A 24,384-nucleotide genomic window follows, 5' to 3' on the forward strand; every position below is an offset into this window, starting at 1 on the left:
CTGTCACCCAATGATGCATTTAGCTACAAAGCACATTTCTGGGGTCCATTTAACATCTACTAATGAGTGATTCCAAAATTGTTAGGATTTACCATCTCTTCAGGTCGATTTCATGTTGAACCAATCATGTGTTGTCAAAAACATCAGGCCACAAATGCAAAGCATTTGAACTTCCTTATTTACAATAAGATGACAATACTATTGTCATTGTTGATGTTCTCCAACATTCAAAACAGATGATGGAATACGGAGCACCAATTTGACTATGTTTGGACTGGCTGTGCAAGCTGCACGCTTTCCTCAAGTATTTTCCACAAAATTATAAAGATGTGTAAAGATGCAAGACGTGAAGAAGCGCCATGTTTACTATATCAAGCATCAAATTAGATGCCACTGTGAAACAAAAAAAAAAAAAGGTTAGCGTGGTATCTTATGTAATGGTATCTTTCGCTGCCAGGGTGCTACTGCACTCTGTATTGAGAGCTGTGAGTAGGCAGCCTTTCAAAGGATTCTGTATGGTACAACCAGATGTCTACCACCCTTCCACTTGCAGACAAGCAAAAAACTGAAATATGCTACATAGCTAAAAGGATACGACCTTGATACAATACGAGGCACGTACAGTAACAAAGGCTCTTGGGAAATAAAAATAAATAATGGACTATTTAGATGAGGCAGAAACCCTGGGATGGGAGCTTGTTTCCGGATCGGATGGCAGCGACTGTGGTAACTGTGGCAACACTGAAAGACTGGTAACAGAGAGGCTGGTCACCATATGACTAAAGAACAAGGGGTCCCAGGGAACCGGAGGGGGGGGGTGAGGTAGAGTTCAGACAGAGGGAGAGGGACAATCATGGAGTGTGTTTGTGCATGTGTGAGGCTGTGTGTGTGAGACTGTATGCACGGGTGCATGTATGCAGCTGTGTGTGCACTCACACTCACTGGTCTGGGAGTGTTGTTAGCCTCGCCTAACGCTGTTGCTCATTCAACTTGAATGGATACACTTCTGTTCTCTTGTGGTGGAAGTCACTCTGGATAAGAGCGTTTGCTAAATGAATGTAATGTAATGTGTCTGTATGTTTTATGTGTGTGTGTGTGTGTGGATATAACGGGCACATGTGAGTGCGTGTAGAGGGCACGGGGGGGGTGACCTTGCAAGCGGGGGCCTCACACCTCTCCGAAGTTGGTGTGGCCCGTCTCCTTGGCGTGCTCGCGAGCCTCGGCCTGCCCCACCAGGCCTGTCTGGCACACCATGCAGCGCAGCGCGAAGCGGTTGACGTCCGTGAACTGCCGCTTGCGCCGCGCCTCGTCCGCCAGCTCCAGCGCCTGGCCCAGGATGATGTCGTCGGCGGTGGAGAAGATGGTCTGGGGCGGCGAGTCCGAGCCGGGCACCTCCCTCTGCAGCGGGTCGTAGTGGATGCCGTCGTAGATGAGCAGCACGCGCTTGCGGTAGCCGGCGTCCTCGCCGAAGCGGTCCACGCGCACTGTCTGCGTGTCCACCACGCAGATCTCGCACTGGTAGAACTTGGAGAGGATGGAGACCTCGATGGCGCCGCCCCAGGTGTCGTCGCGCCGGATCCAGGCGCAGTAGTCCTCGTTGCTCTTGCCCAGCACGGCCTCCGAGTACGAGGCCGGGTCACTGGCCACGATCTGGGCGATGAGGCCCCTCATCTCGGGGGCGCAGGCCGGGTCGTACACGCCGCCCTCCACCACGTAGAAGACGCTGGTGAAGAGGCAGGAGTTGTCGGCCGGGACCACCCGCCGCGCCAGCACTGGAGCGGACTCCAGCCGTGGCCCTGTCGGCGCCCGATCCTTGGTCACAGCTTCTTTGGCCTGGGGCTCAGGCTTGCTCCTCTCCTCCTCCACAATGAGCGTGTCACCTGCAACAGGTGCATAGCTTCAGTATACAGGGACGACATTACCGCACACACCTCCGTGCATCTCATGACCTACACAACCCAAAGCAGACCAATAACACTACACTTCTAAATAGATCACAATGACTGAAGACAATGAGTATAGTAAATAAACCTCAAGAAGTGCTGTACCTAATCTCCATCAGCCCATAACTTACTGGATGGTGTAATATCCACTGCAATCTTTCTTGGTGCTAAAAGAAAGACAACCCACACAAAGCAAAGACAACAGTGAAACTGAGAACTCCAGCAGGCTATGGACCCCACCGAGGCCTTTCCCTCAGCTCCCCCTCACTTAAATCCACCCAGGCCCTCCTCGGATGACCTCACCTGACTTGATAGGGTAGTCCTTGAGGGCACCTCCACTGCTAAGGTCCAGGCTGGAGGGCGGGTAGCCCACCATGATCTTCTGCACATCGCAGGGGATGCCCGTCAGCTCCTCCACCTTGTTTTTAAGCTCCTGCACGCAGGACTGGTGAGTCAGGCCCTGCATCAGGTGAGTCCCATTCCTGGCTTTGCAGCGCAGACGTAGCATCTTTCAGAGGTCTTTCAGTTCCTGCACCAGCCCAACACGATTGCTCTTCTGGGAAACTGAGTATCACACAACATCCAAAGGTTCCCATTGTAAAACCACCTACTAAGATAGTAACTTTTTTTGTTACACCACATGAAGAACCTGGAATAACGCAGTCTGCTCACAGTGCAAACCCTTCATTATTATTTTATTTCTAGACTGAGTGACCGTTATTTACACAGCCTAGTACACTGCTATAAAGTCACTCTATGTCACATCAATGTAAAACTGGTGTGACCCTTTCGGATTGCCCTGGAACATGGCATAATGAAATGGCAAGAAGGATACACTGACATTCACATTCTGCAAAATCAATAAATTAACATACATGCACCAGACCACAAATACTACTACTGTGTTTTGGAACACCCAATATATTCAATCTGACAGTGCCTGGAGCATGTAAGATTCAAACCTTTTCTTTTAGGTAGCCTCGATTATCAGAAAAAATATCATATTCACATTTAATCATTAAACATAGCTCAACAGTTATTTCATATACAGATGTGAAATTGTGCCTAACATGCTTCCTCTATGTGTGATTTCTTCATGCCAATTTCAGACTGATTTCACATGAAATGACTCAATTGCCAACTCTTAGCTGTGATGTGTTTCAGTAATACTAGCTTGACAGAACATGCACTGCAATAACCTGAAAAAGGAGAACATCAGAACAAAATACTTAAAAAAAAAAAAAAAAGCTTCGATCTGAACATTAAGTGCCTGGTGTAGAGAGGCTCGAGCAATCAAAGGAAAATTAAACGGGACCTTTAAGACAAGCAAATCCACTTACAGTCTAGGTTTGGTTGCATTACAACCAATGATCTGTATAACTAGACTATAACTATCTTTATCATCCCTATGTTTATAAATTCACTAACTAAGCTTTCTCTCCCTTTGTGTAAAAGGTATTTTGCGGACCATATTCAAAAGGTATTATAAGGTATTTTGCGGACCATATTCAAAACGATCAGTTAGGTAGCTGATTGACCAAGATGAATACATTCAAACAGTTAAAGAAAAAACAGTTTGTCAGCTAAACACTCAAGCCCCAGTTATCTAACTAGAAGTTACCCAAAAAGACTACTGTATTAGCTAGCTATATTCATAGCTACAACCTGGCTAACGCTTGCTGGTGCAAGCTAGCTGGCTACAGCTAGCTATTTCACTAGCTGCAACACACAACAATTATAGTTAGCTATCTTGTAATCTAATACAACTGACTGCATGGCTGGGCAGGTACTTATAAGGTAGCAATATAAGCTGGAAACAATAATGTTAAAAAAAGGCTTCATTTTTTCTGACCCTTTCCCAGCAGTCAGCGCTCCCCAAGCCAGGTCAAGTAAACCAGCTCACTGTTAGCTGTCTAGCTAACGTTAGCTAACATTAGCTAACAAGCACACAAAATGAAGCTGACGTTAGCATTGCCGCGAACGACTAACAGAAACATTCAAACAAATTTAAACATAAAAAAAAAAACATTTAGTTCCCTCACTGACGTCCAATGTCTAAATCGGAATACAACTGCTTTCTTACTTACCCAGCTGATCTTCACCTGTTTTCTCACCAAAAGCTACTCTCTTTTAAGACAATGAATACTTCGCTGGAGAACTACATGTGTACATCGTCACTGGCCAAACGTCAATACACAAACGTATGACGTAACACACCTTTTCGTCATTGGAATTTAGGGTGACAGGTTTGCTTCAATGCTGTGAGTTGCTGCCAGGCAGGCGTCCTTAAAGCTACTTAAAGTCGTAGATGCTGTAGTACTAGACATGTATAGCATCTTATGCATTAATGTAGTCTCATAGTGTGACAACAGTTGTTTTGCCATTGTGGTCTTTGTTGTTGGTAGCCGATTTCGTATGGAGCTGTTATGTGGCAAGCGGTGGAGGTGCATGCTAAGGTTGTTGGAGTCGTGACGGAGAGATGTCTGTTTTAGTTAGCGAAGTGTAATCCCAACAGTTAGTAACAACCTCAGTGTTAAATCAAAGTAGGCATAGTATATGAATAACTTTTGGCTTTAGCTAAAACATGAGATGTCATCCCCGAAACGACACGGCGGACTTAAGGAAATTGATACAATTTGGCACAAAACCCGTGTTGGCGTTGTTGACACTTCTACTGAGGAGTATTGGCCGCACTGTTTACCAGTCAGCAAAAACACTGCCGTCATGCTATCATCATTGCCTTGGAAATCTGTCAACTTGTCCCCACACACAAGGGCGCATACATATTCCAGCACGGTATCCACGGCTGCGCAAGGTAAGCTGTTCAGGAGTCAACATCAATCGAACCAACTACACTGAATATTAGATATCGTTTTGGTACAGTTGTGTGCAGCAGATCTAAACAAATGTAAACATTTAGTTTGAATTGGTATTGCTTATGTTGTTGCAGCATGGAATTAGGTAATCATTGTATCTGATAACAGTAACAATAATGTTGATATAACGAATCGCACATCATTCATATATCTATAAAATGTGTGTGTGTGTGTGTGTGTTAGTTAAGAGAGCCAGCCTGTCAACAATCAGCCCTTTTGTTATGCAATAAGTGCAATAAACTCACTTAGTGCAGTTTTTTTTTTTTTTTTACTTCCTCTTATGTGCATGAATACATGATACCTGCATTTTCTACTGTTCTGTTGTTTTATGTTGTGTGCTTCTGTTTTCCCACATGCTTGGCTGCTGGCAAAGCAATTTCCTTTTTGGATTAGTAAATTACTATCTTCTATTGATAGATCTTACTATCTATCAATCATTCCTCAACGTGTAACTGTCAGTACTTCTGCCCCCTAGCTGTGTTCCTCCCCGTCTGTCAGCGTCCATGTGCTTTTGTTTACAGTGCCCATGTGTTCCTCCCCTGCCCCTCTCTCCGCCCTGTCCCCTCCCACCTGATTTCCTGATCGCCTCTACCTGCCTGCCTGCCCACCTGCATCCCATCTCCTCGTCAGCCCAGCCTTTTATATACCCTGCTTTTCTCTGTCTTGTTGCCAGTTTGTATCATTGTTTTCTCTGTTGTGTACCTGCCTGATTATGTGTGTTGTTGATCCCATGCTGACTTTTGCTTGACTTCCTATCTGGTCCCTTCCTGCCACCCTGCCTTGGTTGCCTGATCTGCCTGCCTGCCCGGTTTTGACCCCGCCTGTTTCTGTTTTTGATCCCTGCTCCTTGTTTATTCTGCCTCGGACTGCCTTCCTGGTTTTTGACCCTGCCTGTTCTGCCAGCACAATCTTGCCCTGCCCATTCTAATAAAGCCACTTGGAACCTGAGTATGCCTGGTCTGCGTTCGGGTCCGTGCCTGTGTCCTGGCCATAACACTGGATCCTTGTATTCTCCACGAGGTCTCCATGTGTAGACATACATAGCTGATGATATACGAATTGTTTAACTTTTTAGTTGTTGCATTTCTAAATGCATCAATGCCTTGATGGATGCACTGACAATTAGTTTTATTATTTATGTCATGTATTAAGATATTACAATTGATTACTGCATGCACTTGGCTATTCACTAAGCAAATTCAAGGTAATAATTCAGTTTTCTTTAGTAATTGCATATCAAAGCTGAAATTAAAATATAAGGACAAAGTCACCTTCATATGTAAATCTTAATAACTCACTATACCAGATATTTTTCAATATATAAAAACTCATTTTTGAAACAGACTTCTGTGGATATGATCATAAAAATATTAGCTTATATTAGAACATCATTAATAAGCTTTCCTATTCGAAATCTTAGTAACTGCAAATCAAATAAAGCACGATTCACAGTATATATGGACACTAATTAACAAAATTACATAAACAGCGATGAGGATTGGATGCTATGCATGCAATCATCATCACCTGTGTTTTTCGTTGGCTTTAGCTATTCATTTATTTATCTTTCATTGCTGATGCTTTCATGTAAAATAAATGACTTTATGAAACTCATATGTGGACCATGAACCTGAAATGATAAAACTGGCACACAGACCAGGTACACTGATACACATGGGCACTGCAGGTAGACCATAACAATGCTAGGTGCCATGGAGAAAAAACAATTTATGGCAGATTGATTACTTATCCCACTTATGGAAAATGCTGGCTCTCTGTAGCTATTCGAAGTCATGAGTAGATTTCCAAGACAGCTGTGATGAAATCCATTCTATACATGGGCCTTGGCTTACAAGCATTCTGTATGAATATACTGTACTGGAACTGTGTCACAACAGTGTAGGAACTGCCATTCGTCGTTGAGTCACAGAGGGGTTTCTGCTCAAAATCTACAAACTGATAGATGTATATGTACTTATCTGCTTCATGATTACTTGGGAAAAAAACCCCTACATAATACTTACAAATTTCCAAGCAATTACAAAACTAGTTATCAGTTATGTGCAGTCTGACAGATAATTATTAGTTTTGCACTGGGGTCTCTCCAGCATCCCTGAGGCCAGCTGGATTTAAGTAAATAAGAATGAATTTCAGTCTCATTTTGCATTCAAATAACTGTTTATTCAGCCTGCAAAGACAATGAGAGTGGACAGCCTTTATACAGTTCTTTTTTTTTACTGTGTACATTCCTATAGCGCAGATACTGGAGGTAATACACATTTTTTTCACACAGTGCACAGTCTTGGAGAGATTACCATTAGTTTCAGTGAATATAAATTGTTACAGGTAAAATACATGTAACGTGAACTCAACGCTACCTGCAATCCTCAGATCAGTACTCAACAAACTGATTTGTACTGTGTCACTGTAACAAAATCCCATGAAAGCCGAGGGGTGGAGTATGTCAAGATGGCTAACTGATGGTTCCTTCATACGAGCTAAACTGATATAGTAGAATGTCCCATGATGCCTCATCAGTAGGTGGGCACCGAGTAGCGAGCAGGGACGTGTAACTAACATTCCACATTGTACTCTTGAACAGGGTGGAGAAGAGAATGAGACACAAATGCCACTCTCCCCTGACTCAACAGTATCCTCTTCCTTTCAAGCCTGTCAGTCCTTGTCATCATCGTGCTATAGCAAAATGGACATTTAATACTGTGAATATTAAATGTGTCATAAAATATATGCTCTGTTTTATATAATTATATTTTTACATGTGTATAAAATATATAATTCATAAAACATAAACATCACTCATTTAGTTTTCTCTCATATAGCATTTTGTGTCTCTGTGTATGCACACTGTCACATGACATGTTTTTCATCTCAGTCCTTACGCTTTTCTTCTTGAACACATGTCGGAATCTGAGGTTGCCATGTTGCGTCCTGTGAACAGGTCACACTGGGAACACCCTCCAACCTGTACCCCTTGATGCAGCGGATGGTAATGTCCACTCCAAATCTAACACGTTCGGAACTTACTTTTCCATTTGGTACGGATAAAGGCGGGCATTTAATTTCTACGGAAGACCAGAAAAAGAAATGGGGATATATTTTCAGAGGGTGAGGAATTAAATGAATATGGACACATACCTGAGTAACGTTTCATAAAGTTGTCACTACTATACAGAATTGCAACAGTAGTGGCAATGACTGTGTTCACAATTAAATCAGACTTCCACCACTTTCCTCATATTAAAACAATACGCTTTATAAAGGAAATACAGTATGTTTTTACAGCCAGAAAGAAATTGGTGTTATGTGTACTTGAGTTTGCCACTGATTTGTCCATATTGGTGAGGTCGGAGTAGCATTCACCTTTGAAAAGATTTTGCCTCTCAACTGCACTTTCGATTCATGCTTTCTGTAGGCTCTGTCCGAATTTATTATGATTTACTTGTGTACCACTCCCACAATCAGGTTAAATTGGAATAACTTATTGGACTATCTGAATCCAACAATTCATATGATGTTTAAGTCGATTCTGAAATCTGAATTCTGAGAGAAGTACGTATTTTCTATCACTTAACATCTTTATTGTAATTTTATCCTTTCATTTTAGTCACCTGTTCCTTTGCTTCACTGTTATGTCTTATCTTTTATTTTTACAGATATTTTACTGATTTCATGTGAATACTTGTCAGTTCTCTGTTGCACACTGTAACAACTTTATTATGAAAAGCACAAGACAAAACAGAATTCAATGTGAAAGACTGAATGAAAGATGCCTGGTGTTCATCACACTGGATCTGCACCACACAGGTTGCTCTTCGCATGCAAGAATGCACATAAACACAAACACAAACAATTGTATACATACCTGTACATTTTGGAAGGGAAGACCATTTGCCTGTCTTTTTACACGTTATCTTTCTTTTCCCACGCAACGTATAACCCTTTTTGCAGGCAAAAGACACAGAATCTCCCTTCTTATAGACCGGGCCAAATCCACTAATCTTCATGGCAAAATCAACTTTTGGCTCATCACATGTGACAGCTGTATGAGGTATGAGACCAACATCATCTGTGAAGATTCCTTTTAGTAGACTATCAACGCTAAATTCAATATCTTGTATCAGAGACACTCCACGATTTACATGACTGCAGGTAACAGAGGCGACTCTGCAGTTTGATGGCTTTATTTCGAACTATAGAATACCCATATCATACAAAAAGAACAAGAACGATAATAAAAGTAATACATTTATGCTAAGGTTTTTATATATTCAAAGCACTTAATAAGAAAACAAAAACATTACAAATCAAGTTAAGTTGCAAATGCATAAAAACAGGACTGGCAGCCATTAAAGAAGCATGGGACTGAATCATGATACAAAAATGCTGAGATGGCCAATATTGCAGATATATAAAAAAAGATACTTCTATTACATTCTTTACATGAATATTGAAGGATAAGGTTGTGTCAAATTCCACCATATGCGTTGCTTTGGTAGAGGCATATTCATTGATCAATGTAATGTGCCCCACTTTTGAAACGATCAACACCAGTACAGATTGAAATACAGCTAAATGTCAGGAAAAGCTGTTTCAGCCAGGACTTGATATGTTTTAAGCAAACATAAGTAAGGGTAATGCAATGTAAATCCATAGTAGAGGAAGAAATGTCTGAGGAGGCGTACAAATGGGGTATAATAATTGTGGTTTAAAATCTGATCTACAAAGGCCAAGTGTAAGACATTGTTTTTTTCACTTATGATAGGCTGGATATTGGTAGTAATGGTTTTGATAAGGGTATTGCACAGGTCGATAATATGGTCCATTCCAGGGTATCCAGTGATGCCTTGTGGGGATAGCTGTTGGCGATGGCAGTGCCCATTTCCAGCAGAACACAGAAATATTCAGGGTATCAAAGATAACAGGGCCAACATATGGGAAATAACAAAACTCTGCTCAGCATGATTGCAATTTTCATGATACTGGAATTTTTTTGACAAAAGAGAATAAATACATTCACTGTACACACACACACACACATAAGGTGAACTCATTGAGGGTGATTCATAAAAGTCTTTGCCAACTGACAATAGGCTCTGACATGCCTTACAGTTCATAACCATGGATCACAGGGGCTTTCTTTAAGAAGGGTCTTTAGAACTTGAACTTGGAACCTGTCATTGAAATGATTCTTGAAGATGACATTAAAGAGGTAAAGGTAAACGAGCTTCCTCCTGTTCCTCATGGCAGGTGGAAAATTTCATGAACGAATGTCACAGTACACACTCTTGCGCAGCTTTTTCAAAAATGTAGTTAATTGATTGTAGGGTGCTTTGTAGTTGCAAATCATATTGCTAAGGAATTTTTTTTTCTCGTAAGCAATTACATTGGTATGTATTTAAAAGACACTTCAGGTCACTGTGTTGTGTGTTGCAGTGCTATTGCTATTGTAACCTATTAGCCTATATACTGCATTGAGAAGAGGGGAATCTGCTAGGGGAAGATCCAATTTCCATTAAGATTTAAATATCTAAACTTTAATTCATTCATTCTTAATGAGAATGGAATCCTTCCTCCAGCAGATCCTACGGCTTTTCAAAGCAGCCACACAGCCTCTGTCTTGATCACAGAATGAAAGGATTTGAATTTTATGCAGTACGTTCACTTCAGCATTTCAACTGTGGGACTATGCATAGAAGAGAATCAGTCACCACTATCATGATATCTATCACAATATAAATATCACAATACACAATGTGTTATGATGAGGAGGGCACATTGGCATACATACCTCTCAGATCAGAGGAAGCACAAAGTGGAATCCCAATAAACAACACAGAAAATCACAGATCATTCATTTGTGCTGTTTGCACCACACAACACTGCTAGTGCTGCTTTAGATTTTAGGATAAGGAACACATTTTTAGGACGTGATGTAAGTACCGCCACAATGTCTGAATTAGACCAAATGTTTGTTTAATTTGTTTGTGTTGTATCTGTGGAGATTTGTGCTGTAAAATTAACTTTCCCAAAACCTCTCCTCATTTTCGTGTTAGCCACCTCTAGCCTTTTTGGTCTTTTGATTCTTTCGCAATTTGTTAGAGTTCATGCTGTAGCATGTAGCAAGTAGCCATAACCAGGGTGTCATGTAGATGTCACAATTACATTTTAACAAAGGTGTTACTAGTTGATGTTGCCTGTATATTAATTTATTATGAAGACCAGGGCAAAGATAAGCTGACACCACTGTGGTAATCATTTATACTCTGCTTCTATAATTCAGTGATAACTAGCACATAGATTTTGCTAGATGCAATGCTGCTACCATTAACCTTTATGAATAACCCACAATGTGTATGTACACCTCACTTGTTTTGCAAAAACACCCACGGCTCCTTGTAATCAATGGTACAATTTTGACATCACACCTACCATTTTGATACCTACCAAGACATCGTGGAAGACTTGGAAGCCATTGGCCTGCCACCCCACACGTGATCTGTTCTGGTCCACTCAAATAATAGCCTTGTTTGCAAATAATAGACACAGAATCTCCATATGTTCTGCCATAGCCAATAATCCGTTTGGCAAAATCAACTTCTGGATCAGCACAAGTGACAGCTGTATAAGGTATGGGATCAAGCAGACATTGTGAAGATTCCTTGTAGCAGGTGGCACTAGACTGATCAACATTTCACAGCAGGGACACAATCTTATGCAAAAAGTTTACCTTTTCCCCAAAAGCCTACACTCACAAGCATACTCTCATACAAACTCTAGTTCCACAACACATTGACATCACCATATGATGTTTTGGAAGATTTTTTTTTTTTACATTTTTCAGCCTCCAATGATACCTACCCTCACACTGTGGAATGCTGGGAATCCATTCACCGTCTGGTCCACATGTAATCTTGCTTGGTCCGCTCAGATTATAGCCAACATTGCATGTGAAAGACACATAATCTTTGTATTTATAGCTTGTGCCAAATCCACCTGTCTTCATGCCATTTTCCACATATGGACTGGCACAAGTAACAACTGTCAAGAAGAGACATGCTTTATTTTATGTACATTTAGTTAAAAGTATTATAAACCATTAATACCTACATAAAACCAATAATACCTATATAATCTGACATCTTCAAAGGTTTGTGACTGTAAGCTCAATAAGTTTCCAATTACTACTACTTCTTGATAATGATACACTTGACATTGCTCCAAATGGTCCCCAGGTTCCATACCTGTGCACTGTGGGGGAGGGGAACTCCATGTCCCATTCTGCGTACAGTGCAGCTCTCTTTCTCCAATCAGCTGCCCTTGGCGACACCGATAGGTAATCACAGTGCCATACAAAAAGGGCTCATCCAATTGGCCACTCATCACTCCATTATCCACTTCAGGAGGAGCAGTGCACTTCACAGCTGGGGAAACACTCACACAAACATGCACACACGCACACACACACACACGATGAGCACCATCTGCATTTCAGTTCCCGGGACTATATTGTCAGTTAGCTAACAAGCCATTGAGACAGTCTTTGCCATCTTTTTAGATGGGTTTTGTCTTCTGCGAATAAATCATAAACTTCTATTTGTAATACCCACTTATTTAATAGCTAGCCAAGTTAAACAAAATGTCAATAACTTACCACGTTTTTCCCTATCTGACAACCCTAGCTAGCTAGTGGGACAGTCCACATGCATCTAGTTTCATTCAGAAAGCTAAATGGCTTTGTGAAAGCCAGAGTTATACACCCAGACAGCTGGCTAGTGAAAAAATAGAAATCCTAGCATCAAGCATACACTAAATTCAAGTCATTTATCTTTTTTAAGAAAGTTGTCCCATTCAGTGGTGTGTTGACCATGATCAGCAACAAATGCACCTCTCTATCTTGCTGTTGAAAAGAGCAAAAACAGCCAAAATACTTGTGTTAGCCTGAATCTTCAAAAATGTCCAAAAATTAACATTAGAAATGAACTTATTTTTCATATGCACTCGCAAACTGATTTTTTTCAAGCCCCAGAAAAAAACCTGTGACACAGAAGGGGCATACAATATTTCAGTCCATTCGGTCCACAGACAATTAAGAAATCAAAACTGTGTTTAATGTACAAACCATCTTCTACTCTTACTAAAATCGTGCAGTTTACATTCTACTGAACTGTAAGTGGCTGAGGCACGTGACTACTTGGGCCTCAAACTACTGCTGGCATCAGTAACACTTTCTTCCTAATAATGCTTCCTAAAACCCTCAATATACCAAAGCTAAGACCACAATCTGCCCATAATCACTCCACCAGCCACCTCAGATGGGACAGTGCAATTCACAGCTGGTAAAAACGCACACACACACACACACACAATCACACACTCACACACACACTCAAACACCTGGGTGTCAACTGCATTTTACTTCCTTAAACTCTCTGTCAATGCACCATGGCCTTAACAGGATCTGACGCTTCATAAACTCTACATTAAGGACATCTGCATATTATGCATACTACTGAACTACAAGCACATGAGTTATGGCCCAGAATATGAAGCTTGTGCCTGGAAGTAGTGCTGCTGAATCTGTGCTAGGTAAAAAGCCTACCTTCACACACAGGAACCCTCCCATCCCAGCCTTTGTCCATACAATGCCTGTATTTACGTCCAATCAGTTCATACCTGAAAAGAGGATTATATCCATTACATAAACTAACACTTTGCTGGAAGGGCAACAGGCAACAGAGTAGACAACACTGGATAGCATTCATAGACAAGAATTCCTATGATATATGTTTACTTATTTTTAAAAAGGTGAGAGGTGTCATATAGAAGCCTTCAAGCAAATCCATGCATCCGCTTTGAAGATCCTTGTGACTGCCCTACTCTGACTGGCAAACGCTGTAACGAAACTTGATTTTATTTTTTGCACATTTGTACAAGTTCTCACCCCTCTCTGCAAACAGCAGTGGCCGTATCCCCAAACATAATCCCTGTATATTCATAGTGACCATTCAGAATTTCTCCTGCAGATCCACATGACTTTGCTGAAAAAAAAAGAAATAAAGTATAAATTAGTCAAAGTTAAAAGTATGCTATAATGCTCACTGATGATATTTTTACAAGTTCAGTGAGTTACAGCAGGTCTGTGTTCTAATGGGTTGACAAGTTCCTTCTGTACCCTGCTCTCTATACAGCTGTGCCTCAAAAATATACATTAAAATAACAATTGGTTAAATATTTCATTGCAGCATTTAATATCATTGCTTACAGTTTTTTTACACACAACAAAAATTACATGCAATAATTGTTTGCATTTGAAGATGTTACATGTACTTACGTTCACATTTCAGAGATATAGGTGTCCATTTCCCTTTTAGGCAGCGACTGATGACCCTTCTCCTTGGCAATGCCTTGTACCCCAGGGCGCAGGTGTAGCGGACCTCAGCACCCGGTGGAAAGTCTGTCTGTGACAGGTACTCGTCGGTCGGGTGTATATTGGTGTAGTTGGGTGGGGCACCACAGTTGCCTGTTAACAGGGAGAGAAGGAACACAATGAGGATGTCTTTCTGAGTTCTTTTGCCACCATGACATCATGAAATACTAACAGATTCCGCTAACAGAACACAGGGGAGAGAGAGAGAGAGAGAGAGAGGGAGAGAGAGAGAGAGAGAGAGAGAGAGAGAGAGGGAGAGAGAGAGAGAGAGAGAGAGAGGGAGAGAGAGAGAGAGAGAGAGAGAGAGAGAGAGAGCAGAAGTTTTCCCCTCCATGCTGTGTTATCAGGAGTTACCTGGGGAGGACACACACGATGGGGTGTTGGGGTGCCATTGGCCATCTTCTCCACAGGTGATCTCCGGGGATCCCCTGAGTAGGAAGCCACCAGTGCAGTCAAAGGTCACAGAGTCTCCGGTGTTGTACACTGCGGCATCTCCTCTGCTCTTCACACCATTGGGTACATATGGATTTGGACATGTGATTTGTGAGGGAACATCTGTATTAAGAGAGAACAGAAACCTTAACCATGTTGTTACGGGCCTGGGAAAGCCAATATCAGGAGGTTCTATGGTGGCATTTCCCTACACTAGGAACCTTGGCATCCATGTCATGATGTACCTCTCTGGCACTCCGGTGGAGGGCTGCTCCATGCCCCATCTCGCGTACAATGGATCTGTCTTTCTCCAATCAGCCGCCCTTGGCGACACTGGTAGCCAATCACGGTGCCATATACAAAAGGACCGTGCAACGGGCCGGTCCTCACGGCATCAGCCACCTCAGGAGGGGTATCACACGTCACAGCTGGAGGAACACAAATACAAACAGATGGTCAACAGCCCTTCAACTGCTTCTGTCCTTCTGTCCATCTGTCGGAGGACATAATGATGTTATATGTATCCAGATGTGGAGGATGCCTCATTTTGCATTTAAACAAAGTTCGAAGCCCTTATCCCTCCATGCACACACAGAGAGAGGAGTACAGTGCTTTCCCTCCAAACTGTGAGATCAATAGTTACCGCTGACGGGCAGACACTCTGGGATGTCAGGGCGCCATCGGCCATCTGGTCCACAGGTGATCTCCTGGGATCCCTTAAGGAAGAAGCCATCATTGCAGGTGAAAGTAACAGAGTGTCCTTTGTTGTACACATGGGCATCTCCTTTGGACCTCACACCATTGGCCACATAAGGACGTGGACAGGTGACTTCTGCAGGAACTTCTGTATTGAGAGAGAACAGAAATCTTCTACATGTTGTTACTGTATGAGTCGTGCTTTGGACAAACTGCCATAGAAATAAAAACCATTTGTAAATTGCCAGAGGTTATTTTCAAGCACTGAATTTAATTATGTTAGGACACATGGAATACATAGCAATCAATCAAAGACGGACATGAAATAGTGCACTTAACAAAGGAAGTGATACAGGGCTCTTCAGCGCACATTTCATAAAAGCAAAGCAAAATTAAAACAAACACAGCAAGAAGTGAAAAAGAAAAAAAAAAACAGGCCAATGACATACAACAAATCAGAATTCCAGCCATAAGAATAATAAATTAAACACAGGGCAGAGATATCAGTGCACAGACATGTTAATTTTAAAAACAATTAAACTGAAATGCAAAGACATTACAGCAATTTCCTGATATTGTTCTCCAGTTATAGGTCTGATTTAGTCTAGTTTAGGCTGACAGGCTGCAGGCAAATTTGGATTAATTCACTCCCAGTATCCCAGTCCAGTGCAGGTGGGCAAAAATAATTGAAGGACGACATCTCTGATATTGCCAGTGAGAGAAATCCTCCCCTCTGTGGAGAAGGAAGAAGTAGGCCTGAGGGGTAATCAGAATGGCTGAGGATTCCCTTTCCTCCGGGGCCATACTGAGCCAAAATTTTCTCACACAGGCACCCATCTTTCAAATATTGGCAGCATGACCCCTCTAGTTCCATTCCTGGCACTTCAAGGGGTTTCAAAGCCCTCTGAGGGTATATTAGCTTAACCGATCCAATTGAGACATATTGAGAGTCCTGGGACAGCCCACTCCGGGAGGTTGCATGGTGGCATTTCCTAATACCAGGGACCCCGGCGTCCACGTCCTGTACCTCTAGTACACTGTGGTGGGGGGCTGCTCCAGGTTCCATCTCGTGTGCAGTGTATCTCCCTTTGTCCTCTCAGCTCTCCGCGGGGACAGCGGTAGGCAATCACGGTGCCATATACAAACGGCTCCTCCGACTGGCCTATCATCACTGCATCAGCCACCTCAGGAGGAGGAGGGCACTTCACAGCTGGTAAAAACACACACACACACAATCACACACTCAAACGCCTGGGTGTCAACTGCATTTTACTTCCTTAAACCCTCTGCCAATGCACCATGTCCTATATCAGATTCTGACGCTTCATAAACTGTACATGAAGGACATCTGCATATTATGCATACTACTGAACTACAAGCACATGAGTCATGGCCCAGAACAGGAGGCTTGTGCCTGGAAGTAGTGCTGTTAAACCTGTCCAAAGCACAAAGCTTACCGTCACACACAGGAGCAATTCCATCCCAGCCTTTGTCCATACAATGCCTGTGTTTACGTCCAGTCAGTTCATACCTGAAAAAAGTAGAGTTATATCTATTACATAAACTAATACTCTCCTGAAAGGCGGAAAATGGAAAATGGGATAGCATTTATGTTAAAATACAATTCTTGAACTCCTTACATTTCCTCAACAGTCAAGAGTTAGGTCAAATCCCTAATGACACGTACTAGCATACTAGCGTATTACCTAGAATCATATTTATCCACCCAATACAGTCATTTGAAGACTACACAAATATTTTCTACATATGGCTGTTAATACTCTAGATATTCAGCTCACACTAAAATTCGGTCTCTGCCAGATACTTTGTTGAAAATTTATGTGTTCTGATTGGCCAACTTCTTATGAACATAATAGAAGGGACATGAACTAAAACAAAACATCCATAGCTAGCACAGTAATGCAGACACCACCGGAACCTCCTAGTTAAGGAAGTAAGGATCACAGAATGAAACCAGAATCGAATATCTGGTCATAATATATAGTGTCTGTGACATTACGCTGCAGTCTGATTTCTTCTGAACACTACACATATGTTCTTACCCATCATTACAAACAGCAACGGCAGTATCCCCAAACAAAACTCCTTTGTATTCATAGCGACCATTTAGAATTTCTCCTGCAGATCCACATGATTTGCCTGCGTAGAAAATAAGAATCAGGAAAAAAACAAAAAAAACAAATGAATCACAATATTGTCAAAAATTGCACATATGTGGTTTCCACAAATCTTTTTTGTGTGAAAACTCATGTAGGATTATTACTCAAAGGGCCATTTAATACAGACATTTGTTGCAGGCATCTGGCTCCCCCTGCTGGACACTCTCAACCATCACAAGTTGGGAACTTATCGAACTGAGCTCAACTGTTTTCCCTCATCTAGGTCCCATACAAATGGCTTGTAGAGATGTTGCTTGACTTTTGAGCACCCAAGAAAAGACATTGAGGAAAACTGATGAGGCAGAAAATGGCTGCTAACAGACTTAGGATGGAACTGACATCTGTTTGATCTGAGAATCCGCTCTGCATTTTACCCAGATTACAAAGCAGCCAACCCTGGACAAAGACGCCTGTGTGCACACCAATGTCAGCCCAGTAATGCTTGCTGTGTGTTTTACCTGGACAGGTCTTTTCTTGGGTTCTCAAGAGTCAAGCAATATCTCTACAAGCCATTTATATGGCATCTGCACCTACACCACCTTTCTCAGTTTTGTTAATATGACAGTACTATCATACTGTGCTTGTATTAACACTTACGTGCATAAAATTATTTCATATCATTCACATAACATTCACTTTTGATGCCAAAATGTATATTAAAATGGCAATAAGGATAATGAGTAAAACAAAATGAATTACTACAGTTTAATTTTAAAAACGTAATATACATAATATATAATATTGTCTAATAAGTGCCATTGTATGAATATAGGATACAACCCCTCCATTATATGCTACATTAACAGTGCAGATTTGTATTTGCGTATTCTATGTGAAGTGTGATGTTTCCTGTAATTCAAACATTGTACTTACGTTCACATTTCAGAGTTATACGTGTCCATTTCCCTTTTAGGCAGCGACTGATGACCCTGCTCCTCTGCAATGCCCTGTACCCCAGGGCGCAGGTGTAGCGGACCTCAGCACCCGGTGGAAAGTCTGTCTGTGACAGGTACTCGTCAGTGAGGTGCATATGCGGGTAGTCGGGTGGGGCACCGCAGTTGCCTGTTAACAGGGAGAGAAGGAACACAATGAGGATGTCTTTCTGAGTTCTTTTGCCACCATGACATCATGAAATACTAACAGATTCCGCTAACAGAACACAGGGGAGAGAGAGAGAGAGAGAGAGAGAGTGAGAGAGAGATTGAAAATTAGAGAGACCACATGGTGAGCACAGAATAACACCACCGTTTCACTGATAAAGGTCATGACTGAGGCAAGCTGTGCATCCAGAGAAACACAGTGGAGCAACAACACATTCCCTCCTATGTGTGCACTAACATAAAGTCACGCACACCACACACACACACACACACAAACCAACACACACACAGGACTGAAACATCTTCCTTCCACACTACAGGATCTGGAGTTACTTAGGGATGGGAATCGAGAACCGGTTCCAGTTGACAACTGGTTCCAAATTGTCCGATCCATTGGAATCGCATGCCTCCGAGGTTATCAATTCCTTTTATCATTGCCGGCATGTTTTCTGACAGTTGCGCATAGGTCCTTTGCATATGACGTCACAAACTGGCGCGCTTTTCAGATGGAGGGCTGGCAACTGGAGGCAGGTTCTGAGGCAAGTTGGCAACGACCACCAACAGCCTATGGTTTGTGCTGTTTATGGCTGTTTCAACCACTCAAATCGGGAAAAAAACAAGGACTACTTTCGAGTCCCGAAAATAGTGGTACACAAAGGGGAGAAGTTTAAAAAACTCACAGAGAAACGGCAGCAGACATGGATCAAAAACCTCTGTCTTAAGTCTGGTGGAGTGGAGTCCGACAATGCTCATGTATGCAGTGACCACTTTGTGAAAGGTAAGGGTTAAGTCATTTCGCTACCTACATAGCTAGCTAAAACTGACAAAAAATACAGACCAGGGTGGTGATATCGCAGGAAACATAGCTAGCTACATCTGCAATATTACCCCCCTATGGTGTTTGTTGTGCAGCTATACTAACTTCCTGAAAAAAGAACCTTTGCAAACCAGACTGTTAGGAATTGAATGTTACCTTTCCACAGACACAACGCAATCAGAACTGTGGGTTGTGTAATAAGTATTACGTGTTCCGCAGTCCCCCAGTAAATGGGTCTGTTTGGCTGTGTGGGGTTTCTTTGGTTTTAAACAGACAGACAGGGTTGTGGTAGAAGATGAGGTTATAATCTGGCAATGTTGAAAGATCAGCACAGCTACAGGATGCAATGTATTGAGCCTAGGTTCTCACCTCTGTGAGCATTAATCCTCAAGTTATGCCAGTACAGCACATGTAAGTGACAGTGTTTCCTAACTTGCAAGTGAAATACAATGTTAAAAATAGCATAATTTTAACTGTTACCATGGTTAATGTAAATGTTTTCAATGTTTTAAATATGAGATGAGGCACTTGCCCAGGTTCTGTCCAAGATACTTTAAAACCAGGCAAATAAAAGAACAATAAACTGACCGAGACACACATTTTGAGTCACTAGTTTGTTATAAAAGGTTGTTATAAAGGATGTGTTATAAAGGATGATACTCTAATGCATCAATAATCATGTTATGGCATCATGGTACCCTAACCCTCAAATAGCTCCATGGTGGCATTCGCTAATAGTGGGAACCCTGGCATTCATGTCCTGTACCTATCTGGCATTGTGGTGGAGGAGAGAGAGAGAGAGAGAGAGAGAGAGAGAGAGAGAGAGGGAGAGAGAGAGAGAGAGAGAGAGAGAGAGAGAGAGAGAGAGAGAGAGAGAGAGAGAGAGAGAGAGAGAGCAGTAAAGTTTTCCCCTCCATGCTATGTTATCAGGAGTTACCTGGGGAGGACACACAGGATGGGGTGTTGGGGTGCCATTGGCCATCTTCTCCACAGGTGATCTCCGGGGATCCCCTGAGTAGGAAGCCACCAGTGCAGTCAAAGGTCACAGAGTCTCCGGTGTTGTACACTGCGGCATCTCCTCTGATCATCACACCATTGAGTACATATGGATTTGGACATGTGATTTGTGAGGGAACATCTGTATTAAGAGAGAACAGAAACCTTAACCATGCTGTTACGGGCCTGGGAAAGCCAATATCAGGAGGTTCTATGGTGGCATTTCCCTACACTAGGAACCTTGGCATCTATGTCATGATGTACCTCTCTGGCACTCCGGTGGAAGGCTGCTCCATGTCCCATCTTCCATGCAATGTATCTCTCTTTCTCCAATTAGTTGCCCACGTTGACACTGGTAGCCAATCACGGTGCCAGATTCAAAAGGACCCTCCAGCGGGCCGCTCCTCACGGCATCAGCCACCTCAGGAGGGGCATCACACGTCACAGCTGTGGAAACACATACAGGAGAACAACAATATTCCAGCTCCTTCTGTGCATCTGATTGAGGACGTCATAACGGAATAATGTAAACAGATCGGATGATACTTCAATATTGCACTTTTACAATGCTCGTTGATGAAAACCATTTTACACAGCACCACATGGTGTACCAGATAGGAAGGAGATCTGGCAACATCAACCACCACACCACCCCACACATACACACACAAAAAGAGTAGTGTTTTCCTCTCCACCCTGTGGGATTGGTAATTACCCCTGGAGGACAGACAGCGTGGGGTGTCGGGCTGCCAACGGCCATATGGGCCACAGGTGATCTCCGAGGGTCCCCTGAGTGCGAAGCCATCATTGCAGGCAAAGGTCACATTCTGTCCTCTGAGGTACACTGAGGCATCTCCTCTGATCTTCACACCATTGGCCACAGATGGACTGGGGCAGGTGGTTTCTGCTCCTTCTGTATTGAGAAGATGTTGTCCAAGCTGATCAAGCTGTATGCTAAGCTGCGAACATTATTCTCTACATATATTCACAATAGTATGAGCACTCTGTTGGCCACAATTCAATGTATTTAATATCATCTGCTTGATAGGTCTTGAAGCATTAATTAAAACACTGTTAATTGAAGTTGTTACTTAAATAATATTTGACTACAAGGCAAACATCAATATAAAAAAAACTGCAGATAGTCAAACTGTCTTCAAGGGTGAGTAATGCAGAGCTAAGTATCATCCACAGACACAATTTCTTGTAAAATTTATCAGGGCGACTAAAATATATCCCTTAAAAGTACTCAGTCAGCCTCACATCAGTGTAAGAAGTCTGGTTATTCAGAGTGAACAGAATGCGTTCAGATTTCATTTTGCATACCTTCACAAGATGGAACCCTTCCATCCCAGCCAAAATCCTGACATTGTCTATATCTATTTCCTTTCAGATAATACCTGTGCGAAACACATTATGGCAATTTAAAACACACACAAAGTTAAAAACAGATTTGAAAGTTTTTATAAGCATCTAAACTATCAACATTTTTTCCTCACTCATACACGCACTTACCCTTCCTTGCACACAGCAGTGACTCTATCTCCAAACAGAGCGTCCCCCTCATACTCAAAATGTCCATTAAATATATCCCCTGCAGACCCACAGTTCTTTCCTGTAAAAAAGGGAGCTTATAAAATTCCCTTACACACGAAAAACTGAAAACAGGTCTGCGTGTCATATCGAATTATGTCGAAATGTTATAAAATATGCAGGTTTTTTTTTTTAACTTACGTTCACATTTGAGTTTTAATTTTGTCCATTTTCCTTTGAGGCATCGAACAGCGGGCGAGCCGCTAGCTCTGTAGTAACCACTCACGCAGATATAACGGGCGATTTCGTCGTCACCATAAACGTTCTTATTTACGTACTGGTCTTGGAGCTTCGTATTGGGGTGGTGCTCGGGTGCACCGCAGCCCGGTGAAGCTAGAAGAGAGAAGTTACTTTACCGATATTTTAGCTGCAACGCGTTGCAAAGCGCGTCATCGCACTTCACCATAGCCAATATTCCATGACAACATTGCATTTCCGTTCTAGTGTAAATGTGTAACTTTTGGGATAATGCCTACAGTTTTTTTACTGTTGCGATTGCATTTTAGCTCCTGTGAGGATAATTTTTCAGTTATTAAAGCAGAAAATACTTTCAATGTTGTCCGCTGTAACTGAATCTATTTCCTCTCACGCACTATGCCACGTTATATGTTACTAGAAATTACACCCTGGAATGGGTTTAGATGGTACAAACAACACAATAACTTGCTTTTCTTACTGGATGTAGTTTAAAATTATTTATACTATATTTAAGTGAGTTTAAACATCAAAGCATTTTCTTACACACGGCTACACCCGAAACATATTACTTTAACCTAACCATTCTACTACAAAGTAATTTGTATGCCGCCATGTATTATCTATTTCAGAATTTGCATTTTTGAACTGCAATAAAAACAGTTTAAAACTCTCCCATCTTACCCGAAACTTCGTTGCTGAAAAGTATCGCCACCAGTAATGCGTTCCTCCACAGGCTCAGCATAGTCACGTATTTTTTTACTGCTTCAGTGCTCTCAGATGTCAACGGGATTCTGAAAGACAGTGAGATAAAACGATTCGGAAATCAGAAGACCACCTTTTATGTGCAAGTTTAAATCACACCAAGTGTAGCGGACCAGTAGCAGCCCGAACCATTTAATTCATGGCCCCCAACCTGGAATAAAATGATTAGTTGCGGTAACTTGCGGTAACGTTTCATGAACACTGATTTTTTTATCGTCGACATGGAATTTATAGTGCCAGGAGATGACGTAGCACGGTCTGTGAAAACTTATTCTTAATGTTTGCCTGAAAAAAAAAAAAAAACAACTCAGTTTTTGCCTTTGCCTCCACCCCTTCCTGCGTGCACACTGGAAGAAGTGGCAGGGCAAATCAAATGGCCTCTTCGAATTAACTTTGCACAGTGACAGATTTTTAAGAGAGAAATTATATAATTTATGAAATTTTACACACAATAAAAACTAAGCCCCAAGATCGTGTATTAACTTATTATATACTTTACCATCAGGACTCTGGGCCTTGAATATGAACAGTCTGTGGGTGGAAGGGTGGTCCCGGAGGCAGGTGAACGAGGTCTATGAACATGATTCATTTATAATAATCATAACAACACAAATAATAATAAAACCTCTAACTACAAGGGTAGAAACAGAGTTTCTCTTGGCTCACAGGTAATGATACCAGTAGTCTCCACCAACACCCAGAGCAGGAGCCAACTTGCTTTTAGATACAAGGCAACAATTACTGGCATGGAGGGTGAGATTATCTCATGCATCACAGTGTTAAGCAATGATTGATTTAGAGGTCAGATAGGTATGTGTGATGTGTGGAAAGTAAGGGACCTGCCTCCACAAATGTATTTAAATTGTACAGGCAACCACATATTTCTTCACACAATGTAAGATTCCAAGGAGCAGAGACCTACAGGTTTAGCAGGAACTCTAGCTGCAGTGACGTGGTTAGTAGAGGTGAAACAGACATATCTTATTCTTAAACAAGAACTTTAACAAGTTCTTCTTAGGATTTGCCAATGACTTTCATGACAGTCATATGAAAATTGAACACAGTATGTTTCCATTGATTATAAAATGTATTTCCACAGGAAATATTTAAAATCCTTTTATTTTCATTAATGTATGAATGTAATGGAAACAGCATTGTTCAGATAATTTAATTACATCACATTATTATTGTCTTGTAAAACAGAATACTTTACACTTTGCCAAAGATGCATATTATTATTATTGCTATTATTATTATTATTACTACTGCTATTCTAATAATATCAACACCAATGACAACCACAACAATAATAACTATTATCATTTATTATTACAAGACTAATA

General features: G+C 41.7%; 2 protein-coding genes across 6 annotated transcripts; both read right to left on the reverse strand.

The window, feature by feature from the left end:
* Positions 1-1,073: 1,073 nt before the first annotated feature.
* LOC118781321 (ubiquitin thioesterase OTU1) lies at positions 1,074-4,105 on the reverse strand. Its single transcript, XM_036534305.1, has 3 exons — positions 4,031-4,105; positions 2,247-2,507; positions 1,074-1,880 (listed from the first exon to the last, which is right to left on the reverse strand). Exons 2-3 carry the CDS (start codon positions 2,449-2,451, stop codon positions 1,168-1,170), a joined length of 918 nt encoding a protein of 305 aa, XP_036390198.1. The 5' UTR covers positions 2,452-2,507; positions 4,031-4,105; the 3' UTR covers positions 1,074-1,167.
* A 3,485-nt stretch (positions 4,106-7,590) lies between these two features.
* On the reverse strand, positions 7,591-23,262 carry LOC118781380 (complement receptor type 2-like). 5 transcript variants are annotated; one of them, XM_036534381.1, is made up of 23 exons: positions 23,193-23,262; positions 22,961-23,070; positions 22,223-22,414; positions 22,004-22,103; positions 21,815-21,888; positions 21,204-21,401; positions 20,753-20,935; positions 20,430-20,630; positions 18,449-18,637; positions 17,459-17,555; positions 16,853-16,926; positions 16,423-16,605; positions 15,343-15,543; positions 14,945-15,127; positions 14,622-14,822; positions 14,172-14,360; positions 13,782-13,878; positions 13,440-13,513; positions 12,082-12,261; positions 11,699-11,878; positions 11,285-11,458; positions 8,703-8,879; positions 7,591-7,902 (listed from the first exon to the last, which is right to left on the reverse strand). In XM_036534381.1, exons 2-23 carry the CDS (start codon positions 23,019-23,021, stop codon positions 7,709-7,711), a joined length of 3,402 nt encoding a protein of 1,133 aa, XP_036390274.1. In that variant the 5' UTR covers positions 23,022-23,070; positions 23,193-23,262; the 3' UTR covers positions 7,591-7,708. The 5 variants fall into 5 exon arrangements, with proteins under 5 accessions (XP_036390274.1, XP_036390276.1, XP_036390275.1 ...); XM_036534383.1 differs by lacking the exon at positions 15,343-15,543 and having other exon boundaries at positions 14,945-15,110; positions 16,589-16,605; XM_036534382.1 differs by lacking the exons at positions 7,591-7,902; positions 8,703-8,879 and adding an exon at positions 9,180-9,696.
* Between the last annotated feature and the right edge of the window lie 1,122 nt (positions 23,263-24,384).

This window comes from Megalops cyprinoides, chromosome 7 (assembly GCF_013368585.1).
Source record: "Megalops cyprinoides isolate fMegCyp1 chromosome 7, fMegCyp1.pri, whole genome shotgun sequence".
In the NCBI taxonomy this organism is placed as follows: domain Eukaryota; kingdom Metazoa; phylum Chordata; class Actinopteri; order Elopiformes; family Megalopidae; genus Megalops; species Megalops cyprinoides.